At 49.0% G+C, this 23,976-nt stretch overlaps 1 protein-coding gene across 8 annotated transcripts in view; it reads left to right on the forward strand.

Annotated features, from left to right (window-relative positions):
• The window catches only part of CPSF6 (cleavage and polyadenylation specific factor 6), a 532,852-nt gene that overhangs the window by 228,524 nt on the left and 280,352 nt on the right, over positions 1 to 23,976 (forward strand). For all 8 annotated transcript variants that reach the window (XM_069229589.1, XM_069229590.1, XM_069229588.1 and 5 more), the window contains exon 4: positions 5,096 to 5,241. In XM_069229589.1, the coding sequence (XP_069085690.1) occupies positions 5,096 to 5,241 (146 nt within the window). The remainder of the gene's footprint in view (positions 1 to 5,095; positions 5,242 to 23,976) is intronic.

Here is a 23,976-nt window from a genome sequence, read left to right on the forward strand (position 1 = left end):
TCAGGGTGCCATGCCAACCTCACACTGCCTATGCAGTATAGATAAGTCACCCCTCTAGCAGGCCTTACAGCCCTAAGGCAGGGTGCACTATACCATAGGTGAGGGCACCAGTGCATGAGCACTGTGCCCCTACAGTGTCTAAGCCAAACCTTAGACATTGTGAGTGCAGGGTAGCCATAAGAGTATATGGTCTGGGAGTCTGTCAAACACGAACTCCACAGCACCATAATGGCTACACTGAAAACTGGGAAGTTTGGTATCAAACTTCTCAGCACAATAAATGCACACTGATGCCAGTGTACATTTTATTGTGAAATACACCCCAGAGGGCACCTTAGAGGTGCCCCCTGAAACCTTAACCAACTACCTGTGTAGGCTGACTGGTTCTAGCAGCCTGCCACACTCGAGACATGTTGCTGGCCACATGGGGAGAGTGCCTTTGTCACTCTGTGGCTAGTAACAAAGCCTGCACTGGGTGGAGATGCTATCACCTCCCCCAGGCAGGAGCTGTAACAGCTGGTGGTGAGCCTCAAAGGCTCACCCCCTTTGTTCCAGCGCCACAGGGCATTCCAGCTAGTGGAGTTGCCCGCCCCCTCCGGCCACAGCCCCACTTTTGGCATCAAGGCCGGAGGAGATAATGAGAAAAACAAGGAGGAGTCACTGACCAGTCAGGACAGCCCCTAAGGCAACCTGAGCTGAAGTGACTCTGACTTTTAGGAATCCTCCATCTTGCAGATGGAGGATCCCCCCCCAATAGGGGTAGGAATGTGACCCCCTCCCCTTGGGAGGAGGCACAAAGAGGGTGTAGCCACCCTCAGGGCTAGTAGCCATTGGCTACTGCCCTCCCTGACCTAAACACACCCCTAAATTCTGTATTTAGGGGCTCCCCTGAACCTAGGAACTCAGATTCCTGCAACCTAAGAAGAAGACTGCTGAGCTGAAAAACCCTGCAGAGAAGACGGAGACACCAACTGCTTTGGCCCCAGCCATACCGGCCTGTCTCCCCCCTTCGGAAGAAAACTGCTCCAGCGACGCTTTCCCCAGGACCAGCGACCTCTGAATCCTCAGAGGACTGCCCTGCTCTAAAAGGACCAAGAAACTCCCGAGAACAGCAGCCCTGTTCACCCAAGACTGCAACTTTGTTTCCAAAGCAGCAACTTGAAGACAACAGCATCTCCCGCCAGAAGCGTGAGACTTGCAACACTGCACCCGGCGACCCCGACTTGACTGGTGGAGAAAAAACGCTACAGGGAGGACTCCCCGGCGACTCCAAGACTGTGAGTAACCAAAGTTGTCCCCCCCTGAGCCCCCACAGCGACGCCTGCAGAGGGAATCCCGAGGCTCCCCCTGACTGCGACTGTCTGGCTCTGATCCCGACGCCTGGAAAAGACCCTGCACCCGCAGCCCCCAGGACCTGAAGGATCGGAACTCCAGTGCAGGAGTGACCCCCAGGAGGCCCTCTCCCTTGCCCAGGTGGTGGCTACCCCGAGGAGCCCCCCCCTTGCCTGCCTGCATCGCTGAAGAGACCCCTTGGTCTCCCATTGATTCCTATTACAAACCCGACGTGTTTGCACACTGCACCCGGCCGCCCCCGGGCTGCTGAGGGTGTACTTTTTGTGCTAACTTGTGGCCCCCCCCCCCCCCCCCCCCACCTCCGGGCCTTACAAAACCCCCCTGGTCTGCCCTCCGAAGACACGGGTACTTACCTGCTGGCAGACTGGAACCGGGGCACCCCCTTCTCCATTGAAGCCTATGTGTTTTGGGCACCACTTTGAACTCTGCACCTGACCGGCCCTGAGCTGCTGGTGTGGTAACTTTGGGGTTGCTCTGAACCCCCAACGGTGGGCTACCTTGGACCCCAATTTGAACCCCGTAGGTGGTTTACTTACCTGCAAGAACTAACAATAACTTACATCCCCCAGGAACTGTTGAAAATTGCACTGTCTAGTTTTAAAATAGCTATATGTGTTTTATTTCAAAAGTATATACAGTATGCTATTGTGATTATTCAAAGTTCCTAAAGTACTTACCTGCAATACCTTTCAAATGAGATATTACATGTAGAATTTGAACCCGTAGTTCTTAAAATGAACTAGGAAAAGATATTTTTCTATACAAAAACCTATTGGCCTGGAATTGTCTGAGTGTGTTCCTCTTTTATTGCCTGTGTGTATGTACAACAAATGCTTAACACTACTCCTTTGATAAGACTACTGCTCGACCACACTACCACAAAATAGAGCATTAGTATTATCTCTTTTTGCCACTATCCTACCTCTAAGGGGAACCCTTGGACTCTGTGCATACTATTCCTTACTTTGAAATAGTGCATACAGATCCAACTTCCTACACACACACTTCTATTCCTTGCCTTGTTACCTGCCACAGATGTAAAAGCAGCCTGATTTCCCCAGCCACCATTTACCTCGTATCAATTGCAATAACCTGCCTAATTTCTTCCCTCGTCAAGCCACTGGTCCTGTGGTCTGAATCCATAACTCTTTAACTTTTTTGTGAAACAATACAGGCATAGAACACCTCTCTCTCTCTCTTCCTGTCTGTATTAAGTGATGAATCCGTGCCAAAGGACTATTCACATTACTCAAAGTCAAATGGCTACTTCAAAACATATACGGCAATACTCGGGGCTCACAATCTGAGTGATCGAAAATATCTTGACAGGACTTCAGACCCAGTAAGTACTCCCTATTTTTACTTGGAGCTAGGAGATTGAATTCAACCTCCCACTAAAACACTTTTATTTCAGGCTCTGGCACTTTTGACCTTGAAGCAGAAAATAAGTTTGAGTTTGAGATGTACCTCACTTTGGGTCTCCTATCCAGGCCAATTTAGGTGGTACTGGACCTTAATCAACCATGAAGGACAATCTCTTTATCCCATACCTCTCGCCTTCCAGTTCCTCACTTGCTTCTACAGGAAGTACATGAGCACTATTTACATGCTCAAGCACTTATTTGCCTCATAAACAGAATCTGCTAATAAGTGACTTACAACTCTGGGAAGCAGCATTAAAATATGTTGCATTCCTGAACTGATAGAATGTAGTAGCCTTCAGAGGTTCTGTTCCTATGGCATTGTGCTGCTTTTGGAAGTACATTAGAAGGGACTTACACATAATCAGGGTCTCGCCATAAAATTGGTAGCGTGGTATCATTCATCATAGATGGATTTTAAAGCTCTGAGGTGACTTTACCCTTGGCTATCTTTATACTGAGGGAGGCTGTTTTGCACATTCACTGAAGGTACTTAATCTAAGTTTGTTGAATGCCTCAAAACAAATTATTGTTTTTAGTTCCTTGCCATACTGTGTAGGGTTTGTAAAAGAGAGCTTAGTTTATCTAATGTGGGTGAGCAGTAAAAGATTCTTAGGATGTGGTGCACCTCCTCTTTCACCCAATCTTCTAAAATAGTTAGCTTTGCAACTTTTCATCTGGTGCCACCATTTAAGATGTCAAGGTTTGACATGCATATGCAATTGTTGCTTCAGCGCAAGAGCAATAGCAGTGACCTCCGATGTACCGCACAAGCTGAGTTTCAGTTCTCCCTCTATTGGGTTGATGGGTCCTTGCTCTGGCTTGTGGGGCAGAAACCCAAGAGATGTACATGTGGATTTGACTCTTGGCTGCTTCAACGTCAATTTAGGTTTTTAAAAAGACTTTAATTATAGTCTATTCCTAGATTTCCAGTGTGTTGAGCATTGTGTGGTATGAACATGACTGTGTCATAGCTATGGTGACTTTCTCAATGTGACTTCATGATCGTATAGAGGACTGAGTTTGCTATTCACTAGACAATATGGATTTCCTGCACATCAGTGGAGTTAGAGATAAGTTTGTATTGGGGAAAATATTATGAAATAGTCCCAAGAGTGGATTTGCCTATATTGATGCTCATGGAGAGAGAATGGCTGTCAAGTGGGGCCGCTACGTAATATTCTGCACTTCTTTACAACTACAGCTATGTGCTGTTCTCAGTCTCTGTCCACAGGAGAAGGTGCTTCAATGGTGTGTTTGGCATAAGTTCACAGCAAGCTGACAGCTGTCATCGGTACACCAAAAAAGATTGCTTGCTCCTGTTTTGGGCAGCTGCCGTCGCACAGCCCTCTTTGGTAGCTTCACTCCTTTTCAGACTTGCAGTATGTGCACTGTAAGTGCGTTGGTCACCTTTTAGTGACGGAAGTCCATGCTAAAGCTAGGGGTTCAACAGACATAGATTGGAGGTAAATAAAATGCAGTATGCAAATTCAGTGGAGTCCATGCACGGGACAGGTACAACACTTCATCCCAAGGTAGCGATTGGCGACTCCACATTCTAAGATAAGGTTCATGGGACCTTTGGCCTGATAACAAGCAGCAAAAGAAGAATCGTTACTTGTTAGTTTTCAGAGATCTCCGAGATCCTTCAGTTTGCAGCTCCCTATTCGTAGCCAGTTGAACGTGGCCTCCGAGTTTGTAATAAGATGAATTTGGTTCAGGTACACAGACATAAATGTTTAACGTTTAAACTAAACCTCTTATGATGGTAAACAATTTCAGTCTGTCAGAAAAGTTACCTGGGGAACAATTGTAGCACCAGCATGAGTCTGAACCCATTGCTGCCAACTTAATTAGGTATCAGCAAACAAATACAACTGACCACGTAGTAAAGTGACAACCAGATCTCCTACTCAGTCCGGTTTCAAACATAGCAAATGTAGGTGACCTTTAGACATCAACAAATACATGTTACAGCATATTGCCTGCCAGTAGATGGAATAACTTATGTCAAGTAAGAATGTGTGAATATGTAATGGTAACTTAATGGACATGTTGTGAGCACTCTTAAGAACTTTCTAGTCCTTTAAGAACCTATATGGTAGAGAAGCACGTTTTCATTCAATAAAGGAGATTTTGTCCATCATAGTAAAAGCTATAATGCTAAAAGCTTTAAAGTAATGCATTTTGACTGCACAGAAAAACATACTCCAGTGCAGTATTTTGAGTCTACTTAATTCTAAGAAAGTGATTGTGGATTATGGTTTGGTTTTCTTAAATTTTGATGTTTCTTTTATGCCACTTCAATTTTCTTCTTTTAGGTTTGCTCTCATCTCTGTTGGTTCCGAGTTATCATCTAAAAAATTAATGGATTTATTTCCCAAAAAGGAATTGCATGGGCAGAATCCTGTTGTGACGCCCTGCAATAAACAGTTTCTAAGTCAGTTTGAAATGCAGTCAAGGAAATGTAAGTATTCTTAGTAGTGTATTACTTATCATTTATTTTTTATTTTTTAATGATTAGATTGTATCACTGTAGTTTATTTGTCTTGCTTTATTACACTTAATCAGAATAAAAAAGGCTAGGCAGTGGTTGGAGGGTTCGTTAAGGGTGTGGGCAGGATCTGCCCATCATTTAAAGAGGCACAAATAACAGATTGACAATGCAGAAGTTTACCAAGTAGTGCATCACACAAATGGGACTCTGTTTGAAAGCCTGTGTTAGTTGTAGGCAGAGGCAGTTTGGGAAACTACTTTTTTATGTACCTGTCACATGCTTCATCGTTGTAGGGCAGTGGCTTCCAATCTTTTGACTTCTGTTGGAACCCTCACTGAATCAGTATTGGAATCCCGGGACCCCACACTGAGACATCACTGGATGCCCGGGACCCCGGCCTAAACCTTGCTGATGAATGAAACTTAGTGAATCCCAAAAAATAGAGAAACAAGTATTAATCGAACACATACACAAATGATAACACATTTTATTTAATTTGCAAACGAAAATAAAAAAAAATGTTAACAGGAAGGTTGGGGCTGCTCTAAATTCAGTTGAAGCCACACATCGTCCATACTATAGTCCATGGGTTCCCATCCTTTTGACTTCTGTGGACACCCACTTTATCAATACTGGAACCCGGTATTCGGAATCTGGGGACCCCCAACTGAGTCATTACTGAAAGCTGGGGCCCTAATCTGTTAATATTATTTAATTTCTCAGCAGTCACGGACAACCTGATGAGGCTTCACGAACCCCCAGGGGTCCCTGGACCACAGGTTGGGAACCACTGCTATATTTTGCTTAATGCACATGTGCTCTGATCACATGAATCAATCTAAGGCTACTAATTTAATTTTTAGCCTACAATTTGAAATTCTTTGGCATTTACAGTATGTTTTAAATTTTTCAATTGTATTTTAAGCCATTTTATTTATTCTGTTTCTATTGTTTGATTTTCTAAGCAGTCGCAACCAAACCCCCCCCCCCCCCCCTCCAATTGTCCCCAGACCGGAAACCACTGCTTTAGGGGTGTTTAGCGGCTATAAGCTAACTGATATCGAATGACTACTGCTCATAGTTTGCTACCTCATTGCTGATAGACAAGTGGAGATTTCCTGCCTGGATTGTTTTTTTCCACCAGGTACAGCGGCTTAGCACTGCAGTGTTAGTGGGTTTTGAGAAGTAAAATCCCAAGGCTGCCTGGGTTTTGTAAGTCTTTAGACAGTGTGCTTGGTTGGCAGAGCGGGGTACTTTGAACATTAAGTCATCTGTGTTTTGTATTATCTTGGCATTGCTATCATATGTTAGAGCATAGATGATGTGTGTCTTACCTAAATTCTGGCACATTGAGCCCAAAGTTCACGCAGATGCAATAATTGGTTCACAGGTTAGTTTATTAGAAGGCATCTCATCCACAATGGCAGTCGGCTTGGCACAGTGGAACACACACCAAGTTCAACTCCCAATATTCTATAAGGGAAAACCCAGACGAGGAAGTTCCAAGGTATTGCACATCTTTCCCCTTGAACAGAAATAACAAACCATACCTAGTGAAATGTAAATACCACAATCATGAAGTTGAATCCAGAAGAATTCATTATTAAGGCAGGAGTGAGACAACCAGAAGGAAGATAATTCAACACAGAGGCATGACCAAAAAAATCATTAAAACATTAGCAAATATAATCTTTCAGATACATAGGATTCTTGTTCACCCTAGGGTTAGGTACACCAAGGGAGCCTCTCAATCCAGCTCCCAACAGCACATCTTGAATAGACAGACTACATCTAACTTAATAGAGTTCTGCTCATCTCCGCTCTCCCCCTCACCCAATATTCTCTTCCACAAGGCAACCCTGTTCAAATTTCATATTCCTTTATCACAAGTTGTAAGGAAATGCCTCCTTGGCATGGTTACCCCCTGACTTTTTGCCTTTGCTGATGCTATGTTTTGAATTGAAAGTGTGCTGAGGCCTGCTAACCAGGCCCCAGCACCAGTGTTCTTTCCCTAACCTGTACTTTTGATTCCACAATTGGCACACCCTGGCATCCAGATAAGTCCTTTGTAACTGGTACCTCTGGTACCAAGGGCCCCGATGCCAGGGAAGGTCTCTAAGGGCTGCAGCATGTATTATGCCACACTGGAGACCCCTCACTCAGCACAGACACACTGCTTACCAGCTTGTGTGTGCTAGTGAGAACAAAATGAGTAAGTCGACATGGCACTCCCCTCAGGGTGCCATGCCAGCCTCTCACTGCCTATGCAGTATAGGTAAGACACCCCTTTAGCAGGCCTTACAGCCCTAAGGCAGGGTGCACTATACCATAGGTGAGGGTACCAGTGCATGAGCACTGTGCCCCTACAGTGTCTAAGCAAAACCTTAGACATTGTAAGTGCAGGGTAGCCATAAGAGTATATGGTCTGGGAGTCTGTTTTACACGAACTCCACAGCACCATAATGGCTACACTGAAAACTGGGAAGTTTGGTATCAAACTTCTCAGCACAATAAATGCACCCTGATGCCAGTGTACATTTTATTGTAAAATACACCACAGAGGGCACCTTAGAGGTGCCCCCTGAAACCTAACCGACTATCTGTGTAGGCTGACTGGTTCCAGCAGCCTGCCACACTAGAGACATGTTGCTGGCCCCATGGGGAGAGTGCCTTTGTCACTCTGAGGCCAGTAACAAAGCCTGCACTGGGTGGAGATGCTAACACCTCCCCCAGGCAGGAGCGGTAACACCTGGCGGTGAGCCTCAAAGGCTCACCCCTTTGTCACAGCACAGCAGGGCACTCCAGCTTAGTGGAGTTGCCCGCCCCCTCCGGCCACGGCCCCCACTTTTGGCGGCAAGGCTGGAGGAAACAAAGAAAGCAACAAGGAGGAGTCACTGGCCAGTCAGGACAGCCCCTAGGGTGTCCTGAGCTGAAGTGACTCTAACTTTTAGAAATCCTCCATCTTGCAGATGGAGGATTCCCCCAATAGGATTAGGGATGTGACCCCCTCCCCTTGGGAGGAGGCACAAAGAGGGTGTACTCCCCCTCAGGGCTAGTAGCCATTGGCTACTAACCCCCCAGACCTAAACACGCCCTTAAATTTAGTATTTAAGGGCTCTCCCTGAACCTAGAAATTAGATTCCTGCAACTACAAGAAGAAGGACTGCTGAGCTGAAAAACCCCTGCAGAGGAAGAACAGAAGACACCAACTGCCTTGGCCCCAGACTCACCGGCCTGTCTCCTGCTTTCCAAAGAACCCTGCTCCAGCGACGCTTTCCAAGGGACCAACGACCTCTGAATCCTCTGAGGACTGCCCTACTTCGAAGAAGACAAGAAACTCCCGAGGACAGTGGCACTGCTCCAAAAGAACTGCAACTTTGTTACAAGGAGCAGATTTAAAGACCCCTGCAACTCCCCGCAAGAAGCGTGAGACTTGCAACACTGCACCCGGCGACCCCGACTCGACTGGTGGAGAACAACCAACTCAGGGAGGACCCTCCGGCGACTCTACGACTGTGAGTAACCAAAGTTGTCCCCCCTGAGCCCCCACAGCGACGCCTGCAGAGGAAATCCCCAGGCTCCCCCTGACCGCGACTGTCTGAACTCCATTTCCCGACGGCTGGAAAAGACCCTGCACCCGCAGCCCCCAGCCCCTAAAGAAACGGAACTTCTGTGCAGGAGTGACCCCCAGGAGGCCCTCTCCCTTGCCCAGGTGGTGGCTACCCCGAGGAGCCCCCCTCTTGCCTGCCAGCGACGCTGAAGAGATCCCTTGATCTCTCATTGACTTCCATTGAAAACCCGACGCGTGTTTGCACACTGCACCCGGCGGCCCCCGCGCTGCTGAGGGTGTACTTTCTGTGCTGACTTGTGTCCCCCCCGGTGCCCTACAAAACCCCCCTGGTCTGCCCTCCGAAGACGCGGGTACTTACCTGCTGGCAGACTGGAACCGGGGCACCCCCTTCTCTCCATTGAAGCCTATGTGTTTTGGGAACCTCTTTGACCTTTGCACATGACCGGCCCTGAGCTGCTGGTGTGATAACTTTGGGGTTGCTCTGAACCCCCAACGGTGGGCTACCTTGGACCAAAAACTGAAAACTGTAAGTGACTTACTTACCTGTGAAAACTAACAATAACTTACCTCCACCAGGAACTGTGAAAATTGCACTGTGTCCACTTTTAAAACAGCTCATTGTGTTTTATGTGAAAAGTATACATGCTAAAGTAATGGTTCAAAGTTCCTAGAGTACTTACCTGCAATACCTTTCAAATGAGCTATTACATGTAAAATTTGAACCTGTGGTTCTTAAAATAAACTAAGAAAATATATTTTTCTATAACAAAACCTATTGGCTGGATTTGTCTGAGTGTGTGTAGGAAGTTGGCTCTATGTGCTATTTCAAAGTAAGGAATAGCATGCACAGAGTCCAAGGGTTCCCCTTAGAGGTAAAATAGTGGTAAAAATAGATAATACTAATGCTCTATTTTTGTGGTAGTGTGGTCGAGCAGTAGGCTTATCCAAGGAGTAGTGTTAAGCATTTGTTGTACATACACATAGACAATAAATGAGGTACACACACTCAGAGACAAATCCAGCCAATAGGTTTTGTTATAGAAAAATATCTTTTCTTAGTTTATTTTAAGAACCCCAGGTTCAAATTTAACATGTAATATCTTGTTTGAAAGGTATTGCAGGTAAGTACATTAGGAACTTTGAATCATTTCAATTGCAGGTATACTTTTCAAGTTATTCACAAATAGCTATTTCAAAAGTGGACACAGTGCAATTTTCACAGTTCCTGGGGGAGGTAAGTTTTTGTTAGTTTTACCAGGTAAGTAAGACACTTACAGGGTTCAGTTCTTGGTCCAAGGTAGCCCACCGTTGGGGGTTCAGAGCAACCCCAAAGTTACCACACCAGCAGCTCAGGGCCGGTCAGGTGCAGAGTTCAAAGTGGTGCCCAAAACGCATAGGCTAGAATGGAGAGAAGGGGGTGCCCCGGTTCCGGTCTGCTTGCAGGTAAGTACCCGCGTCTTCGGAGGCAGACCAGGGGGGTTTTGTAGGGCACCGGGGGGGACACAAGCCCACACAGAAATTTCACCCTCAGCGGCGCGGGGGCGGCCGGGTGCAGTGTTAGAACAAGCGTCGGGTTCGCAATGGAAGTCCATGAGAGATCAAGGGATCTCTTCAGCGCTGCAGGCAGGCAAGGGGGGGCTTCCTCGGGGAAACCTCCACTTGGGCAAGGGAGAGGGACTCCTGGGGGTCACTTCTGCAGTGAAAGTCTGGTCCTTCAGGTCCTGGGGGCTGCGGGTGCAGGGTCTTTTCCAGGCGTCGGGACTTAGGTTTCAGAGAGTCGCGGTCAGGGGAAGCCTCGGGATTCCCTCTGCAGGCGGCGCTGTGGGGGCTCAGGGGGGACAGGTTTTGGTACTCACAGTCGTAGAGTAGTCCGGGGGTCCTCCCTGAGGTGTTGGTTCTCCACCAGCCGAGTCGGGGTCGCCGGGTGCAGTGTTGCAAGTCTCACGCTTCTTGCGGGGAGTTGCAGGGTTCTTTAAAGCTGCTTCTTGAAACAAAGTTGCAGTCTTTTTGGAGCAGGTCCGCTGTCCTCGGGAGTTTCTTGTCGTCGTCGAAGCAGGGCAGTCCTCAGAGGATTCAGAGGTCGCTGGTCCCTTTGGAAGGCGTCGCTCGAGCAGAGTTCTTTGGAAGGCAGGAGACAGGCCGGTGAGTTTCTGGAGCCAAGGCAGTTGTAGTCTTCTGGTCTTCCTCTGCAGGGGTTTTCAGCTAGGCAGTCCTTCTTCTTGTTGTTGCAGGAATCTAATTTTCTAGGGTTCAGGGTAGCACTTAAATACTAAATTTAAGGGCGTGTTTAGGTCTGGGGGGTTAGTAGCCAATGGCTACTAGCCCTGAGGGTGGGTACACCCTCTTTGTGCCTCCTCCCAAGGGGAGGGGGTCACAATCCTAACCCTATTGGGGGAATCCTCCATCTGCAAGATGGAGGATTTCTAAAAGTTAGAGTCACCTCAGCTCAGGACACCTTAGGGGCTGTCCTGACTGGCCAGTGACTCCTCCTTGTTGCTTTCTTTGTTCCCTCCAGCCTTGCCGCCAAAAGTGGGGGCCGTGGCCGGAGGGGGCGGGCAACTCCACTAAGCTGGAGTGCCCTGCTGGGCTGTGACAAAGGGGTGAGCCTTTGAGGCTCACCGCCAGGTGTTACAGCTCCTGCCTGGGGGAGGTGTTAGCATCTCCACCCAGTGCAGGCTTTGTTACTGGCCTCAGAGTGACAAAGGCACTCTCCCCATGGGGCCAGCAACATGTCTCTAGTGTGGCAGGCTGCTGGAACTAGTCAGCCTACACAGACAGTCGGTTAAGTTTCAGGGGGCACCTCTAAGGTGCCCTCTGGGGTGTATTTTGCAATAAAATGTACACTGGCATCAGTGTGCATTTATTGTGCTGAGAAGTTTGATACCAAACTTCCCAGTTTTCAGTGTAGCCATTATGGTGCTGTGGAGTTCGTGTTTGACAAACTCCCAGACCATATACTCTTATGGCTACCCTGCACTTACAATGTCTAAGGTTTTGTTTAGACACTGTAGGGGTACCATGCTCATGCACTGGTACCCTCACCTATGGTATAGTGCACCCTGCCTTAGGGCTGTAAGGCCTGCTAGAGGGGTGTCTTACCTATACTGCATAGGCAGTGAGAGGTTGGCATGGCACCCTGAGGGGAGTGCCATGTCGACTTACTCGTTTTGTTCTCACTAGCACACACAAGCTGGCAAGCAGTGTGTCTGTGCTGAGTGAGAGGTCTCCAGGGTGGCATAAGACATGCTGCAGCCCTTAGAGACCTTCCTTGGCATCAGGGCCCTTGGTACTAGAAGTACCAGTTACAAGGGACTTATCTGGATGCCAGGGTCTGCCAATTGTGGATACAAAAGTACAGGTTAGGGAAAGAACACTGGTGCTGGGGCCTGGTTAGCAGGCCTCAGCACACTTTCAATTGTAAACATAGCATCAGCAAAGGCAAAAAGTCAGGGGGCAACCATGCCAAGGAGGCATTTCGAGCTAAAGACAGCAATATCATCAAGATAAGCTGTGCTAAAGGACTCCAAACCAGCAAGGACTTGATTCACCAACCTTTGGAAGGTGGCAGGGGCATTCTTTAAACCAAAGGGCATAACAGTAAACTGATAATGCCCATCAGGTGTGGAGAATGCTGTTTTCTCTTTTGCTCCAGGTGCCATTTTTATTTGCCAGTACCCTGCTGTCAAGTCAAAGGTACTTAAGAATTTGGCAGCACCTAATTTGTCTATGAGCTCATCAGCTCTAGGAATGGGATGAGCATCTGTCTTGGTGACAGAGTTGAGCCCTCTGTAGTCCACACAAAACCTCATCTCTTTCTTTCCATCTTTGGTGTGAGGTTTGGGGACTAAAACCACTGGGCTAGCCCAGGGGCTGTCCGAGCGCTCAATTACTCCCAATTCCAGCATCTTGTGGACTTCCACCTTGATGCTTTCCTTAACATGGTCAGACTGTCTAAAAATTTTGTTTTTGACAGGCATGCCGTCTCCTGTGTCCACATCATGGGTACACAGGTGTGTCTGACCAGGGGTTAGGGAGAAGAGTTCAGGAAACTGTTGTAGGACTCTCCTACAATCAGCTTGCTTTTGGCCAGAGAGGGTGTCTGAGTAGATCACTCCATCTACTGAGCCATCTTTTGGGTCTGATGACAGAAGATCAGGGAGAGGTTCACTCTCTGCCTCCTGATCCTCATCTGTTACCATCAACAGATTGACATCAGCCCTGTCGTGGAAGAGCTTAAGGCGGTTCACATGGATCACCCTCTTGGGGCTCCTGCTTGTGCCCAGGTCCACCAGGTAGGTGACCTGACTCTTCCTTTCTAGCACTGGGTAAGGGCCACTCCATTTGTCCTGAAGTGCCCTGGGAGCCACAGGCTCCAGAACCCAGACTTTCTGCCCTGGTTGGAACTCAACCATTGCAGCCTTTTGGTCATACCAAAACTTCTGGAGCTGTTGGCTGGCCTCAAGGTTTTTGGTTGCCTTTTCCATGTACTCTGCCATTCTAGAGCGAAGGCCAAGTACATAGTTGTGAGAAGGTAGCCTCTTTCTAGCCTTGTTACCCCCACTTTTGGCCTGTTTGTGAGTGTATGTCAGGATGTTTGTCACTGTTTTCACTGTCTCACTGGGATCCTGATAGCCAGGCCTCAGTGCTCATAGTGAAAACACTATGTTTTCAGTATGGTTGTTATGTGTCACTGGGATCCTGCTGGTCAGGACCCCAGTGCTCATAGGTTTGTGGCCTATATGTATGTGTCACTGGGACCCTGTCACACAGGGCCCCAGTGCTCATAGGTGTGCATGTATATGTTCCCTGTGTGGTGCCTAACTGTCTCACTGAGGCTCTGCTAACCAGAACCTCAGTGGTTATGCTCTCTCATTACTTTCAAATTGTCACTAACAGGCTAGTGACCATTTTTACCAATTTACATTGGCTTACTGGAACACCCTTATAATTCCCTAGTATATGGTACTGAGGTACCCAGGGTATTGGGGTTCCAGGAGATCCCTATGGGCTGCAGCATTTCTTTTGCCACCCATAGGGAGCTCTGACAATTCTTACACAGGCCTGCCACTGCAGCCTGAGTGAAATAACATCCACGTTATTTCACAGCCATTTTACACTGCACTTAAGTAACTTATAAGTCACCTATATGTCTAACCTTTACCTGGTAAAGGTTAGGTGCAAAGTTACTTAGTGTGAGGGCACCCTGGCACTAGCCAAGGTGCCCCCACATTGTTCAGAGCCAATTCACTGAACTTTGTGAGTGCGGGACACCATTACACGCGTGCACTACATATAGGTCACTACCTATATGTAGCTTCACCATGGTAACTCCGAATATGGCCATGTAACATGTCAATGATCATGGAATTGCCCCCTCTATGCCATCCTGGCATTGTTGGTACAATTACATGATCCCAGTGGTCTGTAGCACAGACCCTGGTACTGCCAGACTGCCCTTCCTGGGGTTTCACTGCAGCTGCTGCTGCTGCCAACCCCTCAGACAGGCAGCTGCCCTCCTGGGGTCCAGCCAGGCCTGGCCCAGGATGGCAGAACAAAGAACTTCCTCTGAGAGAGGGTGTGACACCCTCTCCCTTTGGAAAATGGTGTGAAGGCAGGGGAGGAGTAGACTCCCCCAGCCTCTGGAAATGCTTTGTTGGGCACAGATGTACCCAATTCTGCATAAGCCAGTCTACACCGGTTCAGGGACCCCTTAGCCCCTGCTCTGGCGCGAAACTGGACAAAGGAAAGGGGAGTGACCACTCCCCTGACCTGCACCTCCCCTGGGAGGTGTCCAGAGCTCCTCCAGTGTGCTCCAGACCTCTGCCATCTTGGAAACAGAGGTGCTGCTGGCACACTGGACTGCTCTGAGTGGCCAGTGCCACCAGGTGACGTCAGAGACTCCTGCTGATAGGCTCCTTCAGGTGTTAGTAGCCTTTCCTCTCTCCTAGGTAGCCAAACCCTCTTTTCTGGCTATTTAGGGTCTCTGTCTCTGGGGAAACTTTAGATAACGAATGCATGAGCTCAGCCGAGTTCCTCTGCATCTCCCTCTTCACCTTCTGATAAGGAATCGACCGCTGACCGCGCTGGAAGCCTGCAAACCTGCAACATAGTAGCAAAGACGACTACTGCAACTCTGTAACGCTGATCCTGCCGCCTTCTCGACTGTTTTCCTGCTTGTGCATGCTGTGGGGGTAGTCTGCCTCCTCTCTGCACCAGAAGCTCCGAAGAAATCTCCCGTGGGTCGACGGAATCTTCCCCCTGCAACCGCAGGCACCAAAAAGCTGCATTACCGGTCCCTTGGGTCTCCTCTCAGCACGACGAGCGAGGTCCCTCGAATCCAGCGACACCGTCCAAGTGACCCCCACAGTCCAGTGACTCTTCAGCCCAAGTTTGGTGGAGGTAAGTCCTTGCCTCACCTCGCTGGGCTGCATTGCTGGGAACCGCGACTTTGCAAGCTACTCCGGCCCCTGTGCACTTCCGGCGGAAATCCTTCGTGCACAGCCAAGCCTGGGTCCACGGCACTCTAACCTGCATTGCACGACTTTCTAAGTTGGTCTCCGGCGACGTGGGACTCCTTTGTGCAACTTCGGCGAGCACCGTTTCACGCATCCTCGTAGTGCCTGTTTCTGGCACTTCTCCGGGTGCTACCTGCTTCAGTGAGGGCTCTTTGTCTTGCTCGACGTCCCCTCTCTCTGCAGGTCCAATTTGCGACCTCCTGGTCCCTCCTGGGCCCCAGCAGCGTCCAAAAACGCCAAACGCACGATTTGCGTGTAGCAAGGCTTGTTGGCGGCCATCCGGCGGGAAAACACTTCTGCACGACTCTCAAAGGCGTGGGGGATCCATCCTCCAAAGGGGAAGTCTCTAGCCCTTGTCGTTCCTGCAGTATTCACAGCTCTTCAGCCTAGTAAGAGCTTCTTTGCACCAACCGCTGGCATTTCTTGGGCATCTGCCCAGCTACGAGCTGCTTGTGACTTTTGGACTTGGTCCCCTTGTTCCACAGGTACCCTCAGACAGGAATCCATCGTTGTTGCATTGCTGATTTGTGTTTTCCTTGCATTCTCCCTCTAACACGACTATTTTGTCCTTAGGGGAACTTTAGTGCACTTTGCACTCACTTTTCAGGGTCTTGGGGAGGGTTATTTTTCTAACTCTCACTATTTTCTAATAGTCCCAGCGACCCTCTACAAGGTCACATAGGTTTGGGGTCCATTCGTGGTTCGCATTCCACTTCTGGAGTATATGGTTTGTGTTGCCCCTATCCCTATGTTTCCCCATTGCATCCTATTGTAACTATACATTGTTTGCACTGTTTTCTAAGACTATACTGCATATTTTTGCTATTGTGTATATATATCTTGTGTATATTCCTATCCTCTCACTGAGGGTACACGCTAAGATACTTTGGCATATTGTCATAAAAATAAAGTACCTTTATTTTTAGTATAACTGTGTATTGTGTTTTCTTATGATATTGTGCATATGACACTAGGTGGTACTGTAGTAGCTTCACACGTCTCCTAGTTCAGCCTGAGCTGCTTTGCTAAGCTACCATTATCTATCAGCCTAAGCTGCTAGACACCCTATACTCTAATAAGGGATAACTGGGCCTGGTGCAAGGTGCAAGTACCCCTTGGTACTCACTACAAGCCAGTCCAGCCTCCTACAATAGTCCACTATGTCTTGTTTAGGCTCATGAAGAGGTCTCTCCCAGCCTTCTTTAACAAGAGCAAGTGGTCCCCTTACAGGGTGACCAAACAGAAGTTCAAAGGGTGAGAATCCTACTCCCTTCTGTGGCACCTCTCTGTAAGCAAAAAGCAGACATGGCAAGAGGACATCCCATCTCCTTTTGAGTTTTTCTGGGAGCCCCATGATCATGCCTTTTAATGTCTTGTTGAATCTCTCAACTAAGCCATTAGTTTGTGGATGGTATGGTGTAGTGAATTTGTAAGTCACTCCACACTCATTCCACATGTGTTTTAGGTATGCTGACATGAAGTTGGTACCTCTGTCAGACACCACCTCCTTAGGGAAACCCACTCTGGTAAAGATACCAATGAGGGCCTTGGCTACTGCAGGGGCAGTAGTTGACCTAAGGGGAATAGCTTCAGGATACCTAGTAGCATGATCCACTACTACTAGGATGTACATATTTCCTGAGGCTGTGGGAGGTTCCAGTGGACCAACTATGTCCACACCCACTCTTTCAAAGGGGACCCCCACCACTGGAAGTGGAATGAGGGGGGCCTTTGGGTGCCCACCTGTCTTACCACTGGATTGACAGGTGGGGCAGGAGAGGCAAAACTCCTTAACCTTCTGGGACATATTGGGCCAGTAGAAGTGGTTGACTAACCTCTCCCACGTCTTGGTTTGTCCCAAATGCCCAGCAAGGGGAATATCATGGGCTAAGGTCAGAATAAACTCTCTGAACGACTGAGGCACTACCACTCTCCTAGTGGCACCAGGTTTGGGGTCTCTGGCCTCAGTGTACAGGAGTCCATCTTCCCAATAGACCCTATGTGTTCCACTTTTCTTGCCCTTGGACTCTTCAGCAGCTTGCTGCCTAAGGCCTTCAAGAGAGGGACAGGTTTCTTGTCCCTTACACAGCTCTTCCCTTGAGGGTCCCCCTGGGCCTAAGAGCTCAACCTGATAAGGTTCAAGTTCCAAAGGCTCAGTTCCCTCAGAGGGCAGAACTTCTTCCTGAGAAGAGAGGTTCTCTTTTTCTGACTGTGTTGCAGTTGGTTTCCCAACTGACTTTCCTTTTCTCTTGGTAGGCTGGGCCTTTCTTCCAGACTCCAGCTCTACTTTTTCACCCTGTGCCTTGCATTTTGCTCTTGTTTTTACACACACCAGTTCAGGGATACCCAGCATGGCTGCATGGGTTTTTAGTTCTACCTCAGCCCATGCTGAGGACTCCAGGTCATTCCCAAGCAGACAGTCTACTGGGATGTTTGAGGAGACCACCACCTGTTTCAGGCCATTGACCCCTCCCCATTCTAAAGTTACCATTGCCATTGGATGTGCTTTAGTCTGATTGTCAGCGTTGGTGACTGTATAAGTTTTTCCAGTCAGGTATTGGCCAGGGGAAACCAGTTTCTCTGTCACCATGGTGACACTGGCACCTGTATCCCTCAGGCCCTCTACACTTGTCCCATTAATAAAGAGCTGCTGCCTGTATTTTTGCATGTTAGGCGGCCAGGCAGCTAGTGTGGCTAAATCCACCCCACCCTCAGAGACTAGAGTAGCTTCAGTGTGGACCCTGATTTGCTCTGGGCACACTGTTGATCCCACTTGGAGACTAGCCATTCCAGTGTTACCTGGATTGGAGTTTGGAGTGGAACTTTTCTTGGGACAGGCCTTGTCTCCAGTTTGGTGTCCAGACTGACTACAGTTTCGACACCAGGCCTTTTTGGGATAAAAGTTTTTACCCTTGTACCCAGGATTGGTTTGTGAAGAGGCTCTGGGCCCACCCTCCTGTGCAGGTTTTTGGGGGCCTGTAGAAGACTCTTTACTATTTTTATTTTTGGCTGTCTCACCACCTTTCCCCTGGGGAGGTTTTGTGACCCCTTTCTTTTGGTCACCCCCTGTGGAAGTTTTGGACACCCTAGTCTTGACCCAATGGTCCGCCTTCTTTCCCAATTCTTGGGGAGAAATTGGTCCTAGGTCTACCAGATGCTGATGCAGTTTATCATTGAAACAATTACTTAACAGGTGTTCTTTCACAAATAAATTGTACAGCCCATCATAATTACTTACACCACTGCCTTGAATCCAACCATCTAGTGTTTTTACTGAGTAGTCTACAAAGTCAACCCAGGTCTGGCTCGTGGATTTTTGAGCCCCCCTGAATCTAATCCTATACTCCTCAGTGGAGAATCCAAAGCCCTCAATCAGGGTACCCTTCATGAGGTCATAAGATTCTGCATCTTTTCCAGAGAGTGTGAGGAGTCTATCCCTACACTTTCCTGTGAACATTTCCCAAAGGAGAGCACCCCAGTGAGATTTGTTCACTTTTCTGGTTACACAAGCCCTCTCAAAAGCTGTGAACCATTTGGTGATGTCATCACCATCTTCATATTTAGTTACAATCCCTTTAGGGATTTTCAACATGTCAGGAGAATCTCGGACCCTATTTATGTTGCTGCCACCATTGATGGGTCCTAGGCCCATCTCTTGTCTTTCCCTCTCTATGGCTAGGATCTGTCTTTCCAAAGCCAATCTTTTGGCCATCCTGGCTAACTGGATGTCCTCTTCACTGGGGTTATCCTCAGTGATTTCAGAGTTGTTGGTCTCTCCTGTGAGGGAACCAGCCTCTCTGACTATTATTTGTGGAGTCAGGGCTTGAGAAGCCCTGCTCTCCCTAAGTAGGACTGGAGGGGGGGAATTTCCCTCCAAGTCACTATCTTCATCCTCTGAGTTGCCATCCTCAGAGGGGTTGGCCTTTTCAAACTCTGCCAAAAGCTCCTGGAGCTGTACTTTGGTAGGTTTGGGGCCCATTGCTATTTTCTTTAGTTTACAGAGTGACCTTAGCTCTCTCATCTGTAGATGGAGGTAAGGTGTGGTGTCGAGTTCCACCACAGTCACATCTGTGCTAGACATTTTGCTTCTAAAAGTTGGAATACTTTTTAAGAATCTAAAACTGGTTCTAGAATCTAATTCAAACTTTTACAAACTTTTGAACTCTAAAAGAAATGCTAAACAGGATCTAACACAAGGCCCTAGCAGGTCTTTTAAGAATTTAGAAAACTTTTCAAATTGCAAAAATCAATTTCTAATGACAATTTTGGAATTTGTCGTGTGATCAGGTATTGGCTGAGTAGTCCAGCAAATGCAAAGTCTTGTATCCCACCGCTGCCACCAATGTAGGAAGTTGGCTCTGTATGTGCTATTTCAAAGTAAGGAATAGCATGCACAGAGTCCAAGGGTTCCCCTTAGAGGTAAAATAGTGGTAAAAATAGATAATACTAATGCTCTATTTTTGTGGTAGTGTGGTCGAGCAGTAGGCTTATCCAAGGAGTAGTGTTAAGCATTTGTTGTACATACACATAGACAATAAATGAGGTACACACACTCAGAGACAAATCCAGCCAATAGGTTTTGTTATAGAAAAATATATTTTCTTAGTTTATTTTAAGAACCCCAGGTTCAAATATAACATGTAATATCTTGTTTGAAAGGTATTGCAGGTAAGTACATTAGGAACTTTGAATCATTTCAATTGCAGGTATACTTTTCAAGTTATTCACAAATAGCTATTTCAAAAGTGGACACAGTGCAATTTTCACAGTTCCTGGGGGAGGTAAGTTTTTGTTAGTTTTACCAGGTAAGTAAGACACTTACAGGGTTCAGTTCTTGGTCCAAGGTAGCCCACCGTTGGGGGTTCAGAGCAACCCCAAAGTTACCACACCAGCAGCTCAGGGCCGGTCAGGTGCAGAGTTCAAAGTGGTGCCCAAAACGCATAGGCTATAATGGAGAGAAGGGGGTGCCCCGGTTCCGGTCTGCTTGCAGGTAAGTACCCGCGTCTTCGGAGGGCAGACCAGGGGGGTTTTGTAGGGCACCGGGGGGGACACAAGCCCACACAGAAATTTCACCCTCAGCGGCGCGGGGGCGGCCGGGTGCAGTGTTAGAACAAGCGTCGGGTTCGCAATGGAAGTCAATGAGAGATCAAGGGATCTCTTCAGCGCTGCAGGCAGGCAAGGGGGGTTTCCTCGGGGAAACCTCCACTTGGGCAAGGGAGAGGGACTCCTGAGGGTCACTTCTGCAGTGAAAGTCCGGTCCTTCAGGTCCTGGGGGCTGCGGGTGCAGGGTCTTTTCCAGGCGTCGGGACTTAGGTTTCAGAGAGTCGCGGTCAGGGGAAGCCTCGGGATTCCCTCTGCAGGCGGCGCTGTGGGGGCTCAGGGGGGACAGGTTTTGGTACTCACAGTCGTAGAGTAGTCCGGGGGTCCTCCCTGAGGTGTTGGTTCTCCACCAGCCGAGTCGGGGTCGCCGGGTGCAGTGTTGCAAGTCTCACGCTTCTTGCGGGGAGTTGCAGGGTTCTTTAAAGCTGCTTCTTGAAACAAAGTTGCAGTCTTTTTGGAGCAGGTCCGCTGTCCTCGGGAGTTTCTTGTCGTCGTCGAAGCAGGGCAGTCCTCCGAGGATTCAGAGGTCGCTGGTCCCTTTGGAAGGCGTCGCTGGAGCAGAGTTCTTTGGAAGGCAGGAGACAGGCCGGTGAGTTTCTGGAGCCAAGGCAGTTGTAGTCTTCTGGTCTTCCTCTGCAGGGGTTTTCAGCTAGGCAGTCCTTCTTCTTGTTGTTGCAGGAATCTAATTTTCTAGGGTTCAGGGTAGCCCTTAAATACTAAATTTAAGGGCGTGTTTAGGTCTGGGGGGTTAGTAGCCAATGGCTACTAGCCCTGAGGGTGGGTACACCCTCTTTGTGCCTCCTCCCAAGGGGAGGGGGTCACAATCCTAACCCTATTGGGGGAATCCTCCATCTGCAAGATGGAGGATTTCTAAAAGTCAGAGTCACCTCAGCTCAGGACACCTTAGGGGCTGTCCTGACTGGCCAGTGACTCCTCCTTGTTGCTTTCTTTGTTCCCTCCAGCCTTGCCGCCAAAAGTGGGGGCCGTGGCCGGTGGGGGCGGGCAACTCCACTAAGCTGGAGTGCCCTGCTGGGCTGTGGCATCTCCACCCAGTGCAGGCTTTGTTACTGGCCTCAGAGTGACAAAGGCACTCTCCCCATGGGGCCAGCAACATGTCTCTAGTGTGGCAGGCTGCTGGAACTAGTCAGCCTACACAGACAGTCGGGTAAGTTTCAGGGGGCACCTCTAAGGTGCCCTCTGGGGTGTATTTTGCAATAAAATGTACACTGGCATCAGTGTGCATTTATTGTGCTGAGAAGTTTGATACCTGTAAGGAAATGCCTCCTTGGCATGGTTGCCCCCTGACTTTTTGCCTTTGCTGATGCTATGTTTACAATTGAAAGTGTGCTGAGGCCTGCTAACCAGGCCCCAGCACCAGTGTTCTTTCCCTAACCTGTACTTTTGTATCCACAATTGGCAGACCCTGGCATCCAGATAAGTCCCTTGTAACTAAGGGCTGCAGCATGTCTTATGCCACCCTGGAGACCTCTCACTCAGCACAGACACACTGCTTGCCAGCTTGTGTGTGCTAGTGAGAACAAAACGAGTAAGTCGACATGGCACTCCCCTCAGGGTGCCATGCCAGCCTCTCACTGCCTATGCAAGTATAGGTCAGTCACCCCTCTAGCAGGCCTTACAGCCCTAAGGCAGGGTGCACTATACCATAGGTGAGGGTACCAGTGCATGAGCATGGTACCCCTACAGTGTCTAAACAAAACCTTAGACATTGTAAGTGCAGGGTAGCCATAAGAGTATATGGTCTGGGAGTCTGTCAAACACGAACTCCACAGCACCATAATGGCAACACTGAAAACTGGGAAGTTTGGTATCAAACTTCTCAGCACAATAAATGCACACTGATGCCAGTGTACATTTTATTGTAAAATACACCACAGAGGGCACCTTAGAGGTGCCCCCTGAAACTTAACCAACTGTCTGTGTAGGCTGACTAGTTCCAGCAGCCTGCCACACTAGAGACATGTTGCTGGCCCCATGGGGAGAGTGCCTTTGTCACTCTGAGGCCAGTAACAAAGCCTGCACTGGGTGGAGATGCTAACACCTCCCCCAGGCAGGAGCTGTAACACCTGGCGGTGAGCCTCAAAGGCTCACCCCTTTGTCACAGCCCAGCAGGGCACTCCAGCTTAGTGGAGTTGCCCGCCCCCTCCGGCCACGGCCCCCACTTTTGGCGGCAAGGCTGGAGGGAACAAAGAAAGCAACAAGGAGGAGTCACTGGCCAGTCAGGACAGCCCCTAAGGTGTCCTGAGCTGAAGTGACTCTAACTTTTAGAAATCCTCCATCTTGCAGATGGAGGATTCCCCCAATAGGGTTAGGATTGTGACCCCCTCCCCTTGGGAGGAGGCACAAAGAGGGTGTACCCACCCTCAGGGCTAGTAGCCATTGGCTACTAACCCCCCAGACCTAAACACGCCCTTAAATTTAGTATTTAAGGGCTACCCTGAACCCTAGAAAATTAGATTCCTGCAACTACAAGAAGAAGGACTGCCTAGCTGAAAAACCCCTGCAGAGGAAGACCAGAAGACGACAACTGCCTTGGCTCCAGAAACTCACCGGCCTGTCTCCTGCCTTCCAAAGATCCTGCTCCAGCGACGCCTTCCAAAGGGACCAGCGACCTCGACATCCTCTGAGGACTGCCCCTGCTTCGAAAAGACAAGAAACTCCCGAGGACAGCGGACCTGCTCCAAGAAAGGCTGCAACTTTGTTTCCAGCAGCCTTGAAAGAACCCTGCAAGCTCCCCGCAAGAAGCGTGAGACTTGCAACACTGCACCCGGCGACCCCGACTCGGCTGGTGGAGATCCAACACCTCAGGAGGGACCCCAGGACTACTCTGATACTGTGAGTACCAAAACCTGTCCCCCCTGAGCCCCCACAGCGCCGCCTGCAGAGGGAATCCCGAGGCTTCCCCTGACCGCGACTCTTTGAATCCTAAGTCCCGACGCCTGGGAGAGACCCTGCACCCGCAGCCCCCAGGACCTGAAGGACCGGACTTTCACTGGAGAAGTGACCCCCAGGAGTCCCTCTCCCTTGCCCAAGTGGAGGTTTCCCCGAGGAACCCCCCCCTTGCCTGCCTGCAGCGCTGAAGAGATCCCGAGATCTCTCATAGACTAACATTGCGAACCCGATGCTTGTTTCTACACTGCACCCGGCCGCCCCCGCGCTGCTGAGGGTGAAATTTCTGTGTGGGCTTGTGTCCCCCCCCGGTGCCCTACAAAACCCCCCTGGTCTGCCCTCCGAAGACGCGGGTACTTACCTGCAAGCAGACCGGAACCGGGGCACCCCCTTCTCTCCATTCTAGCCTATGTGTCTTGGGCACCACTTTGAACTCTGCACCTGACCGGCCCTGAGCTGCTGGTGTGGTAACTTTGGGGTTGCTCTGAACCCCCAACGGTGGGCTACCTTGGACCAAGAACTGAACCCTGTAAGTGTCTTACTTACCTGGTTAACCTAACAAATACTTACCTCCCCTAGGAACTGTGAAAATTGCACTAAGTGTCCACTTTT

The sequence above is a fragment of the Pleurodeles waltl genome, chromosome 4_1, assembly GCF_031143425.1.
Source record: "Pleurodeles waltl isolate 20211129_DDA chromosome 4_1, aPleWal1.hap1.20221129, whole genome shotgun sequence".
Lineage (NCBI taxonomy): Eukaryota > Metazoa > Chordata > Amphibia > Caudata > Salamandridae > Pleurodeles > Pleurodeles waltl.